We start from the raw sequence: 21,447 nt of genomic DNA, 5'->3' as shown, positions 1-21,447 counted from the left end.
TAATTTTTTTTTATTTATTATTTTTGGCTGTGTTGAGTCTTCAGTACTGTGCAAGGGCTTTGTCTAGTTGCAGAGAGCAAGGACTATTCTTTGTTGCTCTGCATGGGCTTCTCATTGCAGGGTGTTGTGGGTCACAAGCTCTAGGGTGGGCAGGCTTCAGTAGTTGTGACACGTGAATTCAACAGTTGTGGCTCATGGGCTCTAAAACATGGGTGCAATAGTTGTGGCTCATGGGCTTAGTTGCTCCATGGTTGTGGTATCTTCCTTTACCAGGGATTGAACTGGTGTCCCTTGCATTCCAAGACAGATTCTTCACTACTACAGGAAAGCTCAGCTATCTTCTTTCATTTAAAAATACTATTTTGAAAATCATATTTTGAAAGCCATACAATGTTACATTTTATATTCAGGTAGAAACTAGGTTGGATGGGGACATTTATTCTTCTTCACGTTATCCAGGATTGATAGAGTATTAGGATATGTAATATTTGCTTTTTATTTCTCCTGGATTTTACATTTCTAATTGGTGTATGGACTTTGAGGAAAAGGCGAAGACTTTTGGTAGACTGATGAAGTAGGGTAATTAACATACAAGTTCAGTCCAGTTCAGTTGCTCAGTCGTGTCTGACTCTTTGTGACCCCATGAATCGCAGCACTCCAGGCCTCCCTGTCCATCACCAACTCCAGGAGTTTACTCAAACTCATGTCCATGGAGTCAGTGATGCCATCCAGCCATCTCATCCTCTGTCGTCCCCTTCTCCTCCTGCCCCCAATCCCTCCCAGCACCAGAGTCTTTTTCAATGAGTCAACTCTTCGCATGAGGTGGCCAAAGTACTGGAGCTTCAGCTTCAGCATCATTCCCTCCAAAGAAATCCCAGGGCTGATCTCCTTCAGAATGGACTGGTTGGATCTAGGCATCATTAAATTTTTGGAGTTTTAAAGACTTTCAGTTGTCCAGTCTGGATACGATAGAGTATCAGTCAATTTGTATTTTGCATCAAATAAAACCTGGACAAGATGCATCAAAAAGCTCATTGAGGAGTCTTAAAAATAGCAGGCAAATCTGGGAAGAGATCTCTGATTTACTGATGAATTAATGGTGACTTTACCATTTTTTTCTCCAATATTTCTCAACCAACACTGCAGCAAGCACAAAGGATTAGACAGAGAGCTCAGGAGAAGCCCTATAGTACTCACTCAAGGAACAGAAAGGGAACATTTTTTAGAGTCCAGAAATGCCCTACTGCAGTCCTGTCTCTTTTTTTCTGTTCTCCCAGGACCTGACTCCTAAACAACTGTGTGTTATAATGGGAGCCCATAGAAGCCAAAGCTCTGAGTAAGAGAGCCTTCCTCTACTTTCAGCAGAGGACCTGTAGTTCCAAAGAGGCGGGGCCAACCATTGTTGTTTTTTTTAAGTGTCCTCACTTCATGGGAAATAGATGGGGAAACAGTGGAAACAGTGTCGGACTTTATTTTTGGGGGCTCCAAAATCACTGCAGATGGTGATTGCAGCCATGAAATTAAAAGACGCTTACTCCTTGGAAGGGAAGTTATGACCAACCTAGATAGCATATTCAAAAGCAGAGACATTACTTTGCCAACTAAGGTCCGTCTAGTCAAGGCTATAGTTTTTCCAGTAGTCATGTATGGATGTGAGAGCTGGACTGTGAAGAAGGCTAAGCACCGATGAATTGATGCTTTTGAACTGTGGTGTTGGGAGAAGACTCTTGAGAGTCCCTTGGACTGCAAGGAGATCCAACCAGTCCATTCTGAAGATCAACCCTGGGATTTCTTTGGAAGAAATGATGCTAAAGCTGAAACTCCAGTACTCTGGCCACCTCATGCGAAGAGTTGACTCATTGGAAAAGACTCTGATGCTGGGAGGGATTGGGGGCAGGAGGAGAAGGGGAAGACAGAGGATGAGATGGCTGGATGGCATCACTGACTCGATGGACGTGAGTCTGAGTGAACTCCGGGAGTTGGTGGTGGACAGGGAGGCCTGGCGTGCTGCGGTTCATGGGGTCGCAGAGAGTCGGACACGACTGAGCGACTGAACTGAACTGAACTGAACCACTGTTTAACTGGAGAGATGGACTCCCTTCAGAAGTGCCCTGAACAGCAGAATAACTAAAATCACAGCTCTCTACATGAAGGATGAAATAGAAAAATTCCAAAGAACCAGAAAGTATGGACACAAATTATGGAGAGGAAGGAATGCAGGAAATCAATCCCGAATCATTGTTTATAAGCATCCAACTCATTCCCACACAGTGCACACACATAGGTCGGATATTATTTAGCATGCAAAAGACTTTGAGAACTGAGCATATTCACCACCGTCCATTTCCAAGACTGACCACTAGGTGGCATATACACCAGGAAGAGCCAAATGGCATATGAATGGTTTGAAAAGTTAACTGGTACTGGAACAAGGAATTCAGGAGGCTGGTTCAAACTTAAGGTCTAAATCTAACCAGTTTGACTACATACAAAAATAAAAATTTCAATATTCTCTGTATGATTGAAAGTAGAGTCAGGGTCTCATATATGATATAATATTCTAAATATCCAAGGTATAATTTAAAAATTACTTGGCATATGAACTACCAGGGAAATCTCAACTTGCATGGGAAAATGAAAATCAAGATACCAATGATGGGATGACAAAGATGTTGAAATTAAATGACTCTTGAAACAAAAGGAAAACTAGAAAGCATGCCAAATAAATAGAAGATATAAACAAGAACCAAATGGAAATTTTAAACCTATAAACACAATGTGCTAAGTTGCTTCAGTCATGTCCAACTCTTTAGACACGACTGTGTAGCCTGCCAGGCTTCTCTGTCCATGGAATTCTCCAGGCAAGAATACTGGAGTGGGTTGCCATTTCCTTCTCCAGGGGATCTTCCTGACCCAGGGCTCAAACCTGTATCTCTTATGTCTTCTGCATTGGCAGGCAGGTTCTTTATCACTAGCGCCACCTGGGAAACAATAATTGAAACCAAAAACAAAGCCTCCATTGACCAGCTCAGTACCAGAACAGAGGTGACAGAGGAAATAATCAATGAGCTGGAGGGTTAACCAATGAAAGTGATTCAGTCTGAACATCAGAGAGGAAAATAAATTGGAAAAGTGAAAAGAGCCTTAGAGATCTGTGGGATAATAACCAAAACAATCTAGCATTTATCACTGGAGCCTCAGAAAGAGAAGAGAAAAAATGTAGTGCAAGAAAAATATTTGAAGAAATAATGGTTGGAAATATCCCAAATTTGACAAAAGAACTATACATACAAATTCAAGAAGTTCAGTGAATTTCAAACAGAACAAACAATTCCACTTTCTGACGTATCATAATCAAACTGCTGAAAATTCAAGAGAGAGGAAAAAAATCCTAAAAACAGCCAGAGAAAAATGCTGCCTTCTCAATAGGAGAACAGCCACAGGAGCCAGAAAGAAGTGACATTACAGTTTTCAGTCGTTGAAAGAGAAAACGCTGTCAACTCAGAATGCCATATCCGATGAACACGTGCTTCAGCAATACAGGTGAAATAAAAAACTTTCAGATAATTCCTGGTGAGTTTTCCTGATTAGGTAATCCATTACCAGTAGGCCTGCTCTAAATATACTGTGAGAATGTTCTTTAGATTGAAGAGAAATAATATCAGAAGGAAGCCCAGAACATTAGAAGTGAAGAAAGGACAACAAAACAGCAAACTTTGGGTGTAAATATACTTGGTTGCGTCCCTGGTAGCTCAGATGGTAAAGATTCCACCTGCAATGCAGGAGACCCAGGTTCGATCCCTGGATCAGGAAGGTTCCCTGGAGGAGGGCATGGCAACCCACTCCAGTACTCTTGCCTAGGGAATCCCCATGCTCAGTACCAGAATAGAGGTGACAGAGGAGCCTGGCTGGCTACAGTCCATTGGGTCACAAAGAGTTGGACACGACTGAGTAAGCACAACCACACATACTTGATTCTAGCTTCCCTGGTGGCTCAGCTGGTGAAGAATCTGCCTGAAATACAGGAGTCTAGGGTTAGATCCTCAGGTCAGGAAGATCCCCTGGAGAAGGAAATGGCTACCCACTCCAGTATTCTGGCCTGGATAACTCCATGAACAAGAAGCCTAGTAGACTACAGCCCATGGGGTCGCAAAGAGTCAGGCATGACTGATAGACTAACACATTTTGAAACACACACAGATAATTGATTATTCTATTTAGTTCTTTAAAATACATTTGTGCACTGTAAACAGAAATTCTAATGTTCTCTGGTAGGGATTTTGATGTGTGTCTAGAACCACAATATTAAGACAGACACAGATTTTCAATATAGATAAGGACTATTAGACAATGAAATTAATCCCTGCTCTGCGAACTATCTCCATTTTACAGTGGGGAAACAGGTATCGAGGGGAGTTAGCTTGTTGAAGATCCTATAGCAATCAGATTGAGGTGAGAGTTTTTCTAGCTTTCTAGGTATTATCACCTACTAGTTTACCAAATACTGTATTCCAGCCCTCGAGGATACTGCTGAGATTAGAAAAGAAAGAGAGATAGAGAGGGAGAGAGAGAATTTCTGAAGAAGAGAGAGGAGGGGGAGAGGAAGGGAGGGAGACAAAGACAAAGTGGAGACAACTTGGCTGTATTCTGTCAGCACTGAATTCAGAGCTCACTGGAATGGGGTTCCTGAGCCTGAGCCAGGGGAGGTCGCCACTCAGAGAGCCACTGGAATTAACCAGTAATTGTACCAGGAGAGAGTCCAAGATGGATGAACTGGCATTAAGCTGTATAGTGATCATACCAGGTCTGACCCAATTTCCAGACTCCTACTGTTGGAAAATAAAGGACCTAGTTTCCCCAGGCTTTTCCTGAAAAGAGTTGGCTGGCACTCCAACAGAGGCAGAGAAAGTGAGCTGACTCCCAGGTGTATTCTTTTGATGTGAACTTCTGGTGTTCAGCGGGCTCTAAGTACTGGACCTCAGGACAACCTGATATGAATTTCTGACTCTCCTTTTCTGATCACTGGGGCAAAGTCAAGGGGACTTATGAGCCTTGATGAGTCACGTTTCTGATGGAAATGATAAAGGTAAGGACGGATGAAGCATAGAGAAGACCGGCTACATAGTAACACACAGAAACAAACACCACTGAGATACTTAGCTTCCTGGAATGGATACAGAGAACTCTTGCTTGTGACAGAATCAATCCTTGTACATGTAGTAGAGGAAAATTCACGTGTTACTTCTTACTTCGTTTCTGAAATGTAGTGCTGGGAAGAGAAGAAAATATCAGGGGTGACCTTTTTTTTTTTTTTTTAGGGGACGGAGTGCTCTGAGTGAAAGCAGGGAAAAAGCTATTATAACTTAATTCTGTCCTGGGAATTGATGATCTGATCCAGAAAAGACAGAGTACGACACTAAGAGATATCTTATAGCCAGGACTGCACTGTCAGAGAAAAGTGAACTTCTTTCCAAGTAACAGTGAAGCCTGTCTTGGGGTGTTCAGTGTAAATAAAGTGGCATTGGAGAGGCAAGTAAAGCCAGTTTTCCATACAAGTCTAGGTATTTTCCTGATGTCCTTGACAACCTTAGGGGCTGCTTTTTCAAGACAGCAGCCATACTTACTGACCTCACCCAGATTCGAGTATCTTGTGTAGAAATAAGCACCCATTAAACGGGACTGTGTAAATAAGCATCTCTGTGGACTCAGACAGAGCTAACTGTCCTTGAACCAACGCCAGATATATAGTGTGCTTAGTCATTCAGTCATGTCTGACTCTTTGCAACCCCACAGCATGTAGCCCACCAGCCTCCTCTGTCCATGAATTCTCCAGGCAAGAATGCTGGAGTGGGTTGCTATTTCTTACTCCAGGGTACCTTCTCAACCCAGGGATCACACTGACATTTGTGTCTCCTGCATTGGCAGGCAGATTCTAACCGTGACACCTGGGAAACCCCAGATATACAGTAAAGTAATGAATATAAATTGATTCCCTGGTGGCTCAGTGGCAAAGAATCTGTCTGCCAATGCAGGAGACTCAGGTTCTACCCCTGGGTTGGGAAGATCCTCTGGAGAGGGAAATGGCAAACCACTCCATTATTCTTGCCTGGAAAATCCCATAGACAGAGAAGCCTGGAGGGCCACAGTCCATGGAGTCACAACAGAGTTGGACACAACTTAGTGGCTAAACAACAACAATCTGAAATATACGGCCAAGTGCCTTATCAATAAATCTCTAAATATATAACAACACCAACTCTGTGAGATTAGGCTGTTTCAGAAAATGGCAGGGATATATCAGTGGCTTGGCATCTAACAGCACCTGCATTTCAGATTGTCTAAACTTCATCAAAAAGAGTGTCTTCTGCTCATAACACTTATGGATATTTACAACTTACAAGTTGTCTAGAAATCCAGATTCATTCAGCCTTGAATAGGTGCTTAATAAATATTAGCTATTTTTTAGGAGTTTATTTAGTAGTTTATCTCATCAACCTATACAGATGAAAATCACTTGTCTGTACTCCAAACCAATGACATCAAGATTTTGAGGGTCAGTGAGCCTAGATTTTGAGGGGGTGTGAGCCTAGATTGAGCTTTCCAAGTGGCTCAGTGGTAAAGAGCCTTTCTGCCAATACAGGAGATGTGCCCTGGGCTGGAAAGATACACAGGGAAGGAAAAGGCAACCTACTCCAGTATTCTTGCCTGGGAAATCCCATCGACAGGGGAGTCTGGAGCTCTACAGTCTGTGGTGTCATGAAAGATTCAGACAAGACTTAGGGACTAAACAACAACATTATATCTACTGGCAGTTGTCCGTCTAAGACTGGGGAGCTTAAATTATTCTAATATGCAATTAAGATTAAAGAACCACTGAATAGGTCCTTCAATAGAAACAGAATAGGTCCCCCCCATTTCCTTAAATAAACAGAAAAATCCTGAAAATGAAATCCCTTTATGTATTCTGATTGATGATTTAATTGTTGGAATCCTTCACCTGGAATCCAGGTACATACATTTGACCAGAACTTGGATATAGTTGTAGAGCAGAGGTTGGGAGAGGCAGGAAGAGCAAGGGGGGGGGGGGCGGATAACCATTCCAGTTCCTGCTTTTAGAACCAAGTTCCAGATAACTGCATAGTGTGCATCTGAAAGGTGGATAACCACCTGCAAGTCCAAAGACATATACATTGTCTGTGTTCTAACAGAAAACAGTCATTGTTTTTTCAGCCAGGTGAGAAATAGTTCTAACATTTTATGTTGGAGAACAGGATAGTCAAGCAAGCCAGGATCATTCTAGTCCCTGATTTCATGCTTAGTTTGCACATGTGCTGAGATGTGCCAGTACAGGCTGAATGGGGTTGTACCTCAGTAAGGCTTTTAAGGAAGAGTATTGCGACGGCTGTTTTCCTATTTAACCAGATATGCTGGGCCAGTAGGATCAGTGATAGTGCATTCCAGGGTTATCCAATAGAGGAAAATGAACACTCAAAAACTTAGGGGAAAAAATGTAAACCATGGGACTTCCCGGGTAGTTCAGTGGTTAGGACTCTGCATTTCCACTGCAAGGAAATGCATTTCCACTCTGCATTTCCATGAGTTCAGTTCCTGATAGGGGAACTAAAATCCTGTATGCTGTGCAGCATGGCTAATAAAAATAACAACAGTGAATCGATTATAGGCTTACTATGTGCCAAATGCTATCCTAAGGGGTTATATTAACTACTTAGCTTTTTAAAAAGTAACCTAGTGAACTAGGCAGTGAGCTAAGGCAGTCATCCAAGTGGTAAGATAATTTGAAAATGGACAGAAGGAGGAAAATTATTATGCAAGTGTGTAAAAATGTGGGTGATAGAGACAAGCCAAAGCATTGACATATAATTCATATATTAAGGACCTCCTCTTACTGTGTTTTTGTGGATGTCTCTGTGTGCTTCTCTGGGTCATGGACATATTTTTGAAGACAACAAATTAGAATGGAATGGCAAGGTTAATACATGAGTGTAATTGTAAGAGACATAGTACAGTGATTAAGATATATTATCTTCTAGATAACCTTGTCAAAAATGATTAGAAAAATAACAACAATACCAATAATATTTTAAATTCCCAAGAAATACAGTTGTGAAAGCTGATGCTCAGAGAGTTCATGTAACTTCAAACAAAGTATATCCCCTCCTCTGCAGGAAAAAAAAAAAAAAGCTGGAAGCTAGGGGAAAATCAGGAGAATTTGAGGAAAGAAGATACACTAAATATTTGATGCACACCCAATTGCTATTACTAGGCAAATACAAACAAAAAATACTCTCAGGTTCTTAAAAACTCAGAGATTTATCAGATTTATCAGCTTATTAAAAACCTTTTAGAGTGTTACCAGAACACTCACTGCAAGTTGACTTAGAGAAGAAAACACTGGATAGAAATTTGAAGAGATCTGGAAACTATTATTGAAACAAGTAAATATTTAAATTTTTAGAATGAAATAATAAAACTAGTGAGAAGCTATTGATTCTGATAAGTGTAATTAATGTAATTATTGGAGAGAATGATTATCAAATTAATGGAGACTCAAAGAAGATAGAGAATTGAAAATAGAGCAAAACCATGTACCTTCTGTAATAGCACGTATTTCCTACAATAAAGACTTTTCATCAGAATGATCAGCTCTAATATCTCACCCCAGGTGAGATGAAATAAAGTGAATTGTGTTTTATTCCTGAAAACAGTCTGATCTGATCACACAAAGTTAGGTATAATCACACGAAGTAGAGGATTGACAGCTAATCATTGAATGGAAACTTTGTAGTGTATCTGGACAATTCTGAGCTTGTATCTTTGGGGTTAATGCTTCTCAATGATTTAATCAAGTTAGAATTAGTCTATTGACAAGCCTCCATCTCAATTTAAGTCATACAGATGAAAAGGTGAAGAAAATATTTAGGTGTTTTGACAGAAATGAACTGGAATGTGAAAAAATTTTTGATGAGGTCATCAAAAAATACATGCAGTCTTAATGTGATTGTTAGACTATTAAGAATGAGGGAATGCCTCTTGACTAGTTAAATTATATAAGGAACACCATGCTGTATTAAGCATTCCATATTAATAAAATTTGTTCTGAGTAAAACAGAATACTACAGAAGCAAAACATTTAAATTTCTGAAAATCTTTCACAAGTAGGGAATAGTTGAAGAATGTCACTCAGTCATGTCCAACTCTTTGCGACCCCATGGACTGGAGCCCACCAGGCTCCTCTGTCCATGAAGTTCTCCAGGCAAGATTACTGGAGTGGGTTGCCATTCCCTTCTCCAGGGGATCTTCTCAACCCAGGGATCAAATTCATGTTTCCCACTTTACAGGCAGATTCTTTACTATCTGAGCCACCAGGAAAGCCCAGAGAAATACCAATAACCTTAAAATATCTGTAGCCTTTCTTGTAGGTGGAGGATTAAATTAACATTGAGTAGGCCTGAGTGCCTGAATGCTTAGCTGCGCAGTTGCGGCTGACTCTTTAGGGACCCCAGGGATTGTAGCTCGCCAGGTTCCTCTGTTCAAGGGATTTTTCAGGCAAGAATACTGGAGTGGGTTGCCCTTTCCTTCTCCAGGTGATCTTTCCAACCCAGGGATTGAACCTGCATCTCCTGTGTCTCCTTGCATTTGCAGTGGATTCTTTACCCACTGAGCCACCAGAATAGCCCTAGAGAGTGAAATTTAAAAGAATAGTAGACACTACAGAACAAGTTATGAGAAAGAACTTTATAAAACCATTACTGTCCCCAAACGGAATATGATGCTTGAGAGATTAACTGTCATTCAGAGTGTTCAAACACAGGCTATTATCTGCACACAGGATTCAAGAATGTTATGCATGGCTACCCCGGGTGATTCTGATATAGCAAATAGTCCTGAATTTATGACCTAGACTGAGTATTGAGAGATATTTTAAGATGAAGTTTTTAATGGCCTCATCCAAACAGTGTTTTTACAGGAACAGAAAAGCAGATATGATATAGACCTCTGGTTTACAATAGCCAAACTGCTTTTTCTAGTCCTCTGGCACTCATCTAAAAGCACTGGACATACCAGGTATAGTGTGTGTGTGTGTGTGTGTGTGTGTGTGTGTGTGTGTGTATGCATGCACACATGCACTCAGTCATGTCCGACTCTTTGCGACCCCATGGACTGTATCTTATGAGGCTCTTCTGTCCATGGGATTCTCCGAGCAAGAATACTGGAGTTGGTTGCCATGCCCTCCTCCAGGGGATCTTCCCAACCTAAGGATCGAAACTGTGGCTCTTATGCCTCCTGCACTGGCAGGAAGATTCTTTACTAGCCGAGCCACTGGGGAAGCCAGTACCAGGTAAACTGAGTTGTCAAATGGGCCACTTTTCTTTAAAACTGCAGCTCTTGTCTGCCTTCTTCAGGCAGTAGGCAGCATGTCAGTCTCATAATCTAAAATTGCAGCTCTTTTATATCTTCCTCAGTGACCCACACAGTGCCTTTTGCATAGCAGACATTTAATAATGTTTTGGGAACTGAAGCTTCAGTTGCCTTTGTCTTCCTTATGGTTTATGGCTGCAGCTTTAATTCATTAGTACTTGCATTTCTCTGTCAGTTTTTAGAATAGCCAATGAGCTGTGATAGGATATACATTCATTAACAGATAATGGAAAGTTTGCTACATAGCATACTTTTCCACAACTTCTTGCTAAATGGACTCTGAATTTCATTCAAGTAGTCACCCCTCATCTATGCAGACCTGTATCTTTGGACAAGTACATCCAACCTAAAAGTCTAGAAAAAGGCTCTGGTTGATTTAAACTAGTCAACATGTCTCAAATTCCACGCCACAGTGGCTTATTGTATGGGGACCCACAGCTTAAACTGAGCCAGTCAGATTCGGGGAGATGTTTCCTGGGGAATTGTGAGAGAATAGGTGATATAAATATTTCCTATCTTGCAACCTGTATAAAGAATTCTGAACTCTGTGTGTGTGTTAGTCGCTCAGTCATGTGCAACTCTTTATGATCCCATGGACTGTAGCCTACCAGGCTCCTCTGTCCATGGACTTCTCCAGGCAAGAATACTGGAGTGGGTAGCCATTCCCTTCTCCAGGGGTTATTCCTGATCCAGGGGTGGAACCTGGGTGTCCTGCATTGCAGGCAGGTTCTTTACCAAATTCTTCATCTCTGAACTCAAAGAAGGAAGTTATTAAACATGGAGTGGCAGAGTTAAGAGAACTACAGACAAATTCAGCATTTGTGGTAATGATGTTGTGATCTCTAGACAAAGGACTAGTGTGGTTTGGGCCTTCTGCTGTGAGCAAGCAGAATTGTCCTAACAGATCCAAAGAGTACAGTAATGAAACATTGAAAAACTTTTAATTCTTACTTCTTTCAACTCAGTCCCCCCACATCTCTCTGAACATTCATTCTTTGTTTCATTCACAAGGATTTCTGAGATAAGTTGTGTTTTTTGTTTCTCTGTAACTTTTTTTCAAATTATTTCCTCTGTTGGTGGGGGCCCTTCGGTGTCTTTCATTACTCTGTATCTATCCCCTTTTCAACCCATGTCTTTCATCTAGGCTAGATTGTTGCAACATCAATTGTACATAAAATCTTAATAACTATTGTACTTACATTTGGGTATTACATTATTTATGTCTGCCTTTTTGGATTTTTTTAGACCATAATTTAGTTTATGATCCCTAAACTCAAGTAAGGATCTAGTTATTAAATTATGAATAAATGAATATGCTCTAAATGGATGTGCTCTAGTTCTTAATTCTAAAGAAAATGTTAGGTTTACCACAAGTAGCTTCAAACTTAGAAGGTTATTTCTACTTTTAACCAGTGTTCAATAACAATTTTGATTCATTTTCCATCCATAAATCCAGTTTTGATTTTTTTCATAAGACACAGCACTTTTTCAGTGACATATTATAGGATACATTTTAAAAGGAAAGAGATTTCCCAAATAAATTTAATGTTAGAAAAAAATGTGCAAGTATTTTCTCTGCATGCATACTCATCTCAAGATTTTAATTGCTTTTTACTTCAGGAAGGTTGTGATGTATAAACATTTTACAAATTCGATCTCAAAAAACCAATGATTTGAGTAATCTGTGTTTAATGTAAAAACAAAACATTAATTTGTTTGGTTTCTCATACAATGCATTTATTAAACATTTCAGTCTCAATAATTTCTTAAGATGTTAACATTTAATGGAGCCTAAAACCCGCTCTATTCATGGGAGTATATTTTGGACTTTTGAACAGCTTGAAGAAAAAATTAATGCCACAGTCTTTAGGTTGTGCTTAGAGCAAAGACAAAAAACATCCACTCATTCTTTCCAACTAATAAAATGTCTAATGATGCAGTTTCTACTATGACATTATTTTAAATTTATTATCATAGTGTTAAATATATTTTTGCTTCTGTTACTTAAGCTCAATATATCATTTGTGAACATTAGTTACTTTCACTTAATTTAGATTTTAAATGTTGATTTTTAACTTGGGTTCCAGGAAAATTCCAGAAAAATGAATATCTGCATTTAGCACGTATTTTTTTCTTGCCCTCAACTATAAATTTTATGACTTACCAGGGAATCTGTCAGGAAGTACAATTCTTCAAAATCCCTTTTTAGAAATAAAAAATAGCTATTTCTGCATCAAAGAAGGGATTCAGAATTACTGACATTCTGAAGGAGTGTGTGCTTTCATTATTGTTCCCACCTGTTTCTTTTTTATTATAAAGTGGCAACTTGGAAATATACACATATATATGTATATATATATATAAAGTTTTGCATTCAAACCTCTTTATCTGTAATTACCTACAATGAAAGAACACAAATCAAACTCTATAGAATATATCCTTATTTCAGAAGCGTGTGTATATATACACATATATATTTGTAAAACAATTCACTGTTTTGAAGGTGATTTTGATTTATAAAATGCTATTTACAAGTTTATGACAGAAATAATCTCAGCCTTTTATGATATTAAGCAGGGGATTTTTATTCTGGAGTGTGTTTCACTTGGTGCAGATGAAATTGAGCAACATCATGGAAAACCTTCTTGGAGTGTGACCTTAGAGACGAAGCCTTGAAGGTGAAATAATAGATTTGCTATTTCTGGGTTCATGTTGAAAAAAAAATTACTGTTGATGTAGTCATGCTTCTCCACCAGAAAATTATTGGTCCCAAATTAGGACTGCCAAACTTTTCAACTCACAGTAAGATTCTCCATCCTTTACTTTTGTCTTCATACTCTCATCTCTTGTAGTGGTACCGCAGAACCACTCATCTACATAGAATACCTGTCAACAGCATTGTCATTTTCTTCAGTATAAGAATTTTTCTAACAGCTATCTGGATTAGAATGAGGCCCATAAAGCATCATTATTTGTGTCAAATTAATGTCTTTTTATTGTGCTAATCCATAATGACTGAAAATGTGCTATGAAATTCATATGCAAAATTCAAAACTCAAACTATTACCATGATCAAGGATAAGTTGACCTGCTGTCCTCCAGTTTTCTGAAGCATAAAATCTCTGAGTTAGCCAAGGGAACTTCAGCACCATTTTGTTTCTATAGCTCAGACTTCTAGCTTAATCATTAGTAAGGTATATTGGCCAGAAAACTACTTTGTGAGATTCTCAAAAGTTTCATTTTCATTCTTAAGCCCACTGATTTTGAAACATGTTATCAATACAATAAGGACTCTTGGGAAAAGCACATTTTACCTTATACTTACATAGTCAATTACAAAGCTTTACTGAAAGTCATAATTTTCAGACTATCCCAATGCATTTAAGGAAAAAAAAACAAGTATACTTATAGGAGAACAAGTAATGGGTGAATTGAGACCCAGAATTTGGATGATGAAAATCAAGATATTTTGCATAAACCTGAAAAGCAAACCATTTAAAATGGCTCATATTTTTGGAGGGAATAGAATAATAATATGTATATATTTGGTAATATTTTAAAAACCTAGATAGTGAATACTGAATCCTTCTATTAAAGGTTTTATGTAAAAAATAAGCAGCAGTTAGGCAAAAGTTCACCCTGTGCTCTAAACCACAGCTTTTGTCAGGTTAATCTGTTAAAGAACTTCAGGTTTTCAACAATTTATTTTCTGAAATTAAGTATAACTTAACAAAGCTAATTTCCAAATGTTTCACGATGGTGAACATTTGCTTAAATGATATGGAGAAACACAAAATACAAACTGGGTAGTTAGAACTGTCTTCAAGGCTTTCAGAAAGGGGGAAGACGTGCATCTAGATGTGAAATGATAAACAGCCATTGTAAATAAGGGGAAGAACTTTGCTGGAGATTCACATCTCTATCATATTTTCCATAATATTGCACTAGATAAGATATACTCTATCATGAAATCATCAGTATAACTGAGAACACTTTGTGAAACTGTCAACTGTGTCACTTGTGAGCTTGTGATGTGTGTATATGTGTGGATGTGTGTATGACCAGAAAGCTCAAGTCATTTTATGCTAAATGAGCCTGGGAGCCATTTAGTAGAAGCTTCCTTTTTATTTTTTCAAAAAAAAAAAAAAAGGTTTTGTGCTTATAATTTGATTGGTCCTGGAAGTGACAGGTGCGTTTATAATCAAGTGGAATCAAGAGTGACAAGGAAAAATAGAACTAGAGTTGTATTTCTTTTTTACAAGGGCATTCTTTTCCTAGAAGAATAACATTCTTTTCTTTAATTTAAATGCCTTTATTTCTTACTTTCCAAATATTTGATTAAACAAATATCCCTTGCAGATGTGTGTTCAAAATCCTTGCCAAGATGCATAACTTTTATTCTTTGCAACTGATTACACGAATTCCTTCATTTCGTTTTCTGCTTACCTCCTGATAAGAGAAATAGAATACTTGGTGAAGGACACCGACCACTAATGACTGTGTGGAGTGAGGGAAATTACAGTGACTTTGAAAGAATACAGCAACCAATGATAAGGTCATTAAAGTGAGGGCCTAGAGTTTCTGCAAAGTGTATATTTTAGGGAGTATTTGGAACAGTACATGCTGGACGGAAGAGCTATAGGAGAAGTAACATGCTAAGTCTTCTCATTGATAACATCCATAAATCTGCATATATTTCTTAACATTCTGTTTTGTTTTGTTTTGATTTGGATGTCTCTACACCATTCCTGATTTGTAGGACCAAGAAGATCTATTTTTTTCCCAAGGCAATTGTATTCATTTCTTCTCTAACATTTCAGTATTGCTAAATATGCATTTGGCTAGTCTTACACTTCTTTTTTATTATTATTACTTTAAGTTACTCACACAACCCTGTTGTGCGAGCCACAACAGGAGCTTCTGTTGGAACCATGGCTATTAATTCAGTATTATTTCTCAATGCCCCTTGAAAATCCAGGGTATAACAATTTCCTTCTGTGTTCTAGGAGACAGACTTGTTTTCAATTAGATTTATAAATGAGGCTATCTAGCAACCAACAATTTACTGGCTTCATAAGACAGTAAGTTAAGAATTTCACAGCCATGCCTCCCGATTCCTTGGTGAAATTTGGAAAATGCTACATACAGAAAACTTAGTAAGGTACGAAGGCAAATATTGATATAGCTTGCTTGCACCAACTTCTTAGGATTTATTTCCTTATGTAAAACACCTTTTCTTTCTTTTCTGCTGCAAGAAATGGTATAAAACTCTCTTCTAAGACAGCTAGACATTTACCTATACTCTTAAAGGCGTCAACAAAATAAAACAAACAAACAAAAAATCAGATCAAATGGTAAAACCACATAAGTTACATATCACTGCCAAGGCATGGCAACAACAAAGAATTTCCTAAAAGTTACTTCAATCTTAAAACAAGAAATTTTTTTCTAAGTGACTAAAGGAAAAAAAAACTGAGCTCCTGAATTAATACTTTTTAAAAAAATGTGATATTCTTCTAGGAGAATCTGAAACTCTTGTTAGGAAGGAATGAAATCAGCTAATAGCACTAAATTAAACATATGACAATCCTTTGCATAAAACAATCTTAAATATTGATTTCAGGAATAAAATTTTAAAATAAAATTTTTCTTGATGTTAAATTATTCCTGGCTATATACCTTATAGGCACTAGAATCTGTACTTCATACATGTTCAATATTATGGTAAAAAAATCCTGGAAACAGGCTGCAATTTTGTGTCAATTCCAAATGCCCAAAGAAAATACAAATTCAAAACACACATCACAGCATTATCCAGAGTTTAAGCCATTTAGGATATTACATCGATTTGTAAGTACAATTCTCCAAAACCCTTTTCTTTAAGGTAATAACTTTATTTCATCTTTATTATATTTATGTCTTCATTACAATTAGTCCTCTATTAATAACAGCACAGTTTGTTTTAATGCTTGTGGAGTCTTGGTTTATTTTTTCCTCTGCTTTTAGGTGTGCTAATCTTTGTGCATGTGCGTTTTCTACCACATTGCAACAGGCAAGCTTTGGTTCAATTTTCTTGTCCTACACAAAGGAAGATTTTGAGTGCAGAATCTTAGCCACTAGGTCCTGGGTTGTCATTTTATTTTCCTCTCCTTGGGTGGATTTATTGGAAGGAAATGGGTAAAGGGCAGGGGGAGAAAGGGAAGGGATGAAAGAGGGACAAAGGGAAGAGTTCTCAGCTATGTTGACTCTTGATTCACAACTTTGCCTCCATTCATGGTCGGTGTTCCAGAACTTTTCCTTGAACGCCCTTGTTTTTCTCCAATTTCATGTAGTGATGGCTCTCGGTACATACACACTGGAAGGCAAAAATCACATTAATTACTCACAACAATAGTGGACATCAAATTCAGCCTCAATAAACATCTCAGATTTGAATTTATTTAGTGTTCATTCTCATCACTAGCTCTTTTTCCTACCATGAAAACGAGTCTTAACTTAAAATATTTAATGGATACACAATTTTTTCTAGTTCTATCAGTCACACCCTTTCAAGTCTTCCTGAGCTGCAGACATATAAGTGGTTTCTGTTGCCTTATAGATAAGGCTTAATAAGTTTTTGCTGTCTACTAACCTATGTAACAGGATTTTTATCTAGAGTGAGAGGAGACATCGGGAGTATAACATTTAAAGGGAGGAAAGACATATCTTGTTTTTCAGACTTTAGTCCGCAATCTAGTTCCGGTAGAGAAAAAAAAAAAATCTTATTTATGTGATCTTTTAATCTTTACCTTACTACAAGAAATATGATACTGTTATATCAACTGAAATTTTAGTGCCAAGTTTCAGGGTATCCTATACAAGAAATGATAATAGGAGAGAGAGCAGAGAAGAAAAAAAAAACAACGCAGTTTTTCCAATTTCTTCATATTTCCCTCACCTAAGGTAATGAACAGTCTATGGCTTCTTAGTTATTGATCAATAGGAAATGCAATTATGCAACCTTGAGGTTTCAGTTTGCATCTATATAAACAGTTCTTTTTATCTTCTATTGTTTTGTCTGGCTCTAAAGCTCAGTCATCTGTGAATTATCACAGCTCTTGCTAGATTACTGCATAGAAAGAACAATGTTTTTCAATTCACAGTTACTCTTGTAAGATAGCATCTATCAGCATATTGAGTACATTAAAACAGATTCATTTTACTGTCGTGAGACAAATGTGACTGTATATGAGCATAAGAAATATTTACTTAAATATCAAGAGATAGCTTCATCCTTGACTTAGGAATAAACAATTGCATACCCCTATCTGTTGAATAATCACTACAATACCTTGGCAATCTGAATGTTATTTCCAATCAAACTGCTTCTTCCTATAGGCTCTGCCCTGGGACTAGAAACCTGAGCATGGCCATGAATAAATAGATGTCGTATGGTGGTTAAGAGCACCAATCTGGGAGACACACTGTCTGGTCCACTTCCACACTCAGCCACTTTCTAGCTCTGTCCAGTTGGACACCTAGTAAGCATCTAAAGATGTATAAGAAAAATGAAGAAGCTGATCTCCTCATGAAAATTCTGAATAAAAGATTTCAGAGAACACAGTGATCAACAGTTTTTACTGAAGATACATTCTAAATCCAAAACTAAATTAAGAGAGTTAAGAGACAAGTAAGTTTCTCCTCAGACTAGTTCAGTGATGAGGAGATAGGTTTCTTGCAACATCTCAGTAGGAGGGCTTCTTAAATGTTCATGTGCATTTGAATCACATAGGGGTATTATTAAAATGCAAATTCTGATTCAGAAGATCTATAGTGGGCTTAGATTCTGCATTTTTAGTAAGTGCCCAGGTGATGCTGACGCTAGCAAAATCTGAACCACACTGTGGTTAGTATAAAATATATATAAAAGCATGTTGATTCAGTATATCATATACAAGTATTATATGGATTTTAGAATGAGATTTTAAAATATTTGTACTGAATGACCCCTCCAATATCCTCAAAGGACTAACTACCTTTGGCCTCACTAGCAAAGTGTACATAGGAAATTAGTTTAGAAAGAATAGATCCTATAATTTTCAGATAGTACTAGTAGGTAATTCAAGGGTCTGCTTTTCTTTTACTAAAGGCAGAAGATCCTTGCATAAGATTCTGTTAAACTCTTGAAATTCTTCAAGCCTAATGTCTCTTGCATATATTTCTGTTTTGGGAAAGTGTCAAAATCCCCCAAACTAAATAATATGTCTATGTGTGCAAAATATATAACCATGTGTTTATAACTGGTTAGTGCACATGGGAACCCAGAAGATGTAATGAAGTGATTGGACTGGAAAGCAATTTATATGATGCCATAAAGCAGTTTTCCCTTACTCTGTCACCTAATCAGCTTTGAAAATCCCCAAACCTGACCTGGGGCTTCCCAGGTGGTGGAAGTGGTAAAGTATCCACCTACTAATGCTTTCCTGGTGGCTCAGATGGTAAAGAATCCTCCTGTAATGCGGGAGACATGGGTTTGATCCCTGGGTTGGGAAGATCCCCTGGAGGAGGGCATGGCAACCCACTGCAGTATTCTTGCCTAGAGAATTCCCATGGACAAAGGAGCCTGGTGGGGTACAGTCCATAGGGTCACAAAGAGTCGGACACAACTGAGTGACTAAGCACAGCACAGCTAATGCAGGAGATGCAATTGATCCCTGGGTCAGAAAGATCCTGGAGAAGGAAATGGGAATCCACTCCAGTATTTCCTGCCCAGAAAATTCCATGGACAGAGGAGCCTATAGTCCATGGGGTCACAAAGACTAAGGACTGCTAACTATGGACTGCTAAATCAGTCTCAAAGAATGAAAAAAAAATCTAATAAATTATAAACAATAGATTTTTGGCATGCAAATTTCTAAACTTCAGTTTAGAGACACAAAGAATATTACTCTTAATTTCCATTAAATAATATATTTTATAATTTTTGTGCTTGAATTTCTTAGTGTTGTAATTTCTTTTTAAAGTTTCCCTCTGTCATACACTCTACCCAAGACATTTGTTTTTAACTTATATCTTTTTTTGCTATTTCCCACTTACACATAAAATACCTAAGTTGTGATAACACAAAAGGTTGCCGTTATAATTATCATTGCAGATAACTTTACTAATAATGTAATCCTGCTGGCCATCCAAGTAACAAGTCCCCAGAGTTTTCCAAGTTGGCATCTAAACTTTTTCAATGTTTCTGAAACAGTAAAAGTCACCAGTGTCATAGCAAAGTGTGCAGCTTGCTCTTTTTAAAGGACAATTCAATCACAAATTTTCCTATTTTTCCATTAAATGAAGTAGTAAAATTCCAGGTTTGAAAAAAACTGTTCAAACTAGCTGGAAAATTAAGAGTAACAAAACAAATAAATTTATGTTAATTTCTTGGGCTTCAATTTTCATTGTTACTTTCAGGCTCTCAGATGCCAAACAAGGGTATAAATCTCAATCAAATTTTAGAATTAAAAGGTAATTAAAAGAATATGATCTAATTAGAAAGCCAAGAAAGAAACGACAAAACACTTCTCCCAATATAACTTCCTTTGATAGTTGTATCAACACTCCATAGCTGTGCTATTCTGTCTGAAAGGTACATAATAAAATGATGACACAGAATACAAGAAGAAAACAAAGCATAACTGTACTATAAAGTGCATTATACGTCCAAAATATAAACCAAAATTACTGTAATGTACACAATAATCACAATGATAATCTCTAAAATTTGCATGCCAAAAATACATATATTTTAAAAGATTTTTAAAAAATACTTTCAGACTGATTTACCAGTCCATATTCAGGTTATGAAATTCCAGCAGGGCTATTTAAAATCTTAAAAGACGATGCTATCAAATACGCAAATTTGGAAAGCTCAGCAGCGACCACAAGACTGGTAAAGGTCAATCCTCATCCCAATTCCCAAGAAAGGCAGTACTAAAGAATGTTCAAACCACTAGACAATTACATTCATCTCTCATGCTAGTATGGTTATGCTCAAAATCCTCCAAGCTAGGCTTCAGGATTACATGAAGAGAACTTCCAGATGTTCACGCTGGGTTTAGAAAAGGCAGAGGAATCAGAGATCAAGTTGCCAATATTTGCTGGATCACAGAGAAAGCAAGGGAATTCCAGAAAAACATCTACCTCTGTTTCATTGACTACACTAAAGCCTTTGACTGTGTGGATCATAACAAACCGTGCAAAACTCTTAAAAGAGATGGGAATACCAGACCATCTTACTTGTCTCCTGAGAAACCTGTATGTGGGTCAAGAAGCAACAGTTAGAACCCTGTAAGGAACAACTGGCTGGTTCAGGATTGAGAAAGGAGTACAATAGGCTGTTTATTGTCACCCTGTTTATTTAACTTATATGCAGAGCATATCATGCCAAATGCTGGCTGGGTGAGTTAAAAGCTGGAACCTAGATTGCTGGGAGAAATATCAACAACCTCAGATATGTAGGTGATACCACTCTAATGGCAGAGAGCAAAGAGAAACTAAAGAGCCTCTTGATGAGGGTGAAGGAAGAGAGTAAAAAAAGCTGGTTTAAAACTCAGTATTAAGAAAAAACTAAGATCTCAGCATCCAATCCCATCACTTTGTGGCAAATAGAAGGGGGAAAGCTGGAAGCAGTGACAGATTTCCTCTTCTTGGGATCACTGCAGATGGTGACTGTAGCCATGGTATTAGAAGATGATTGCTTCTTGGCAGGAAAGCTATGACAAACCTAGACAGTGTGTTAAAAAGCAAAGACATCACTTTGCTGACAAGACTAATGTCCACATAGTCAAGGCTATTGTCTTTCCAGTAGTCATGTACAAATGTGAGAGCTGGACAGTGAAGAAAGCAGAGTGCTGAAGAACTGACGCTTTCAAACTGTGGTACTGGAGAAGACTCTTGAAAGTCCCTTGGAAAGCAAGGAGATCAAACTAGTCAATCTTAAAGGAAATCAACCGTGACTGATGCTGAAGTTAAAGCTCCAAT

General features: G+C 38.0%; 1 protein-coding gene across 4 annotated transcripts in view; it reads right to left on the bottom strand.

Annotated features, from left to right (window-relative positions):
* Nucleotides 1-16,313: 16,313 nt before the first annotated feature.
* FGF12 (fibroblast growth factor 12) overlaps nt 16,314-21,447 on the bottom strand; it is a 610,786-nt gene continuing 605,652 nt past the window's right edge. For all 4 annotated transcript variants that reach the window (XM_069557665.1, XM_069557656.1, XM_069557635.1 and 1 more), the window contains one exon: nt 16,314-16,795. In XM_069557665.1, the coding sequence (XP_069413766.1) occupies nt 16,677-16,795 (119 nt within the window). In that variant the 3' untranslated portion in view covers nt 16,314-16,676. The remainder of the gene's footprint in view (nt 16,796-21,447) is intronic.

The sequence above is a fragment of the Ovis canadensis genome, chromosome 1 (genome assembly GCF_042477335.2).
Source record: "Ovis canadensis isolate MfBH-ARS-UI-01 breed Bighorn chromosome 1, ARS-UI_OviCan_v2, whole genome shotgun sequence".
In the NCBI taxonomy this organism is placed as follows: Eukaryota; Metazoa; Chordata; class Mammalia; order Artiodactyla; family Bovidae; genus Ovis; species Ovis canadensis.
The sequence above is the reverse complement of the archived record's forward strand: the minus strand, read 5'-3'. Positions and strand labels throughout refer to the sequence as shown.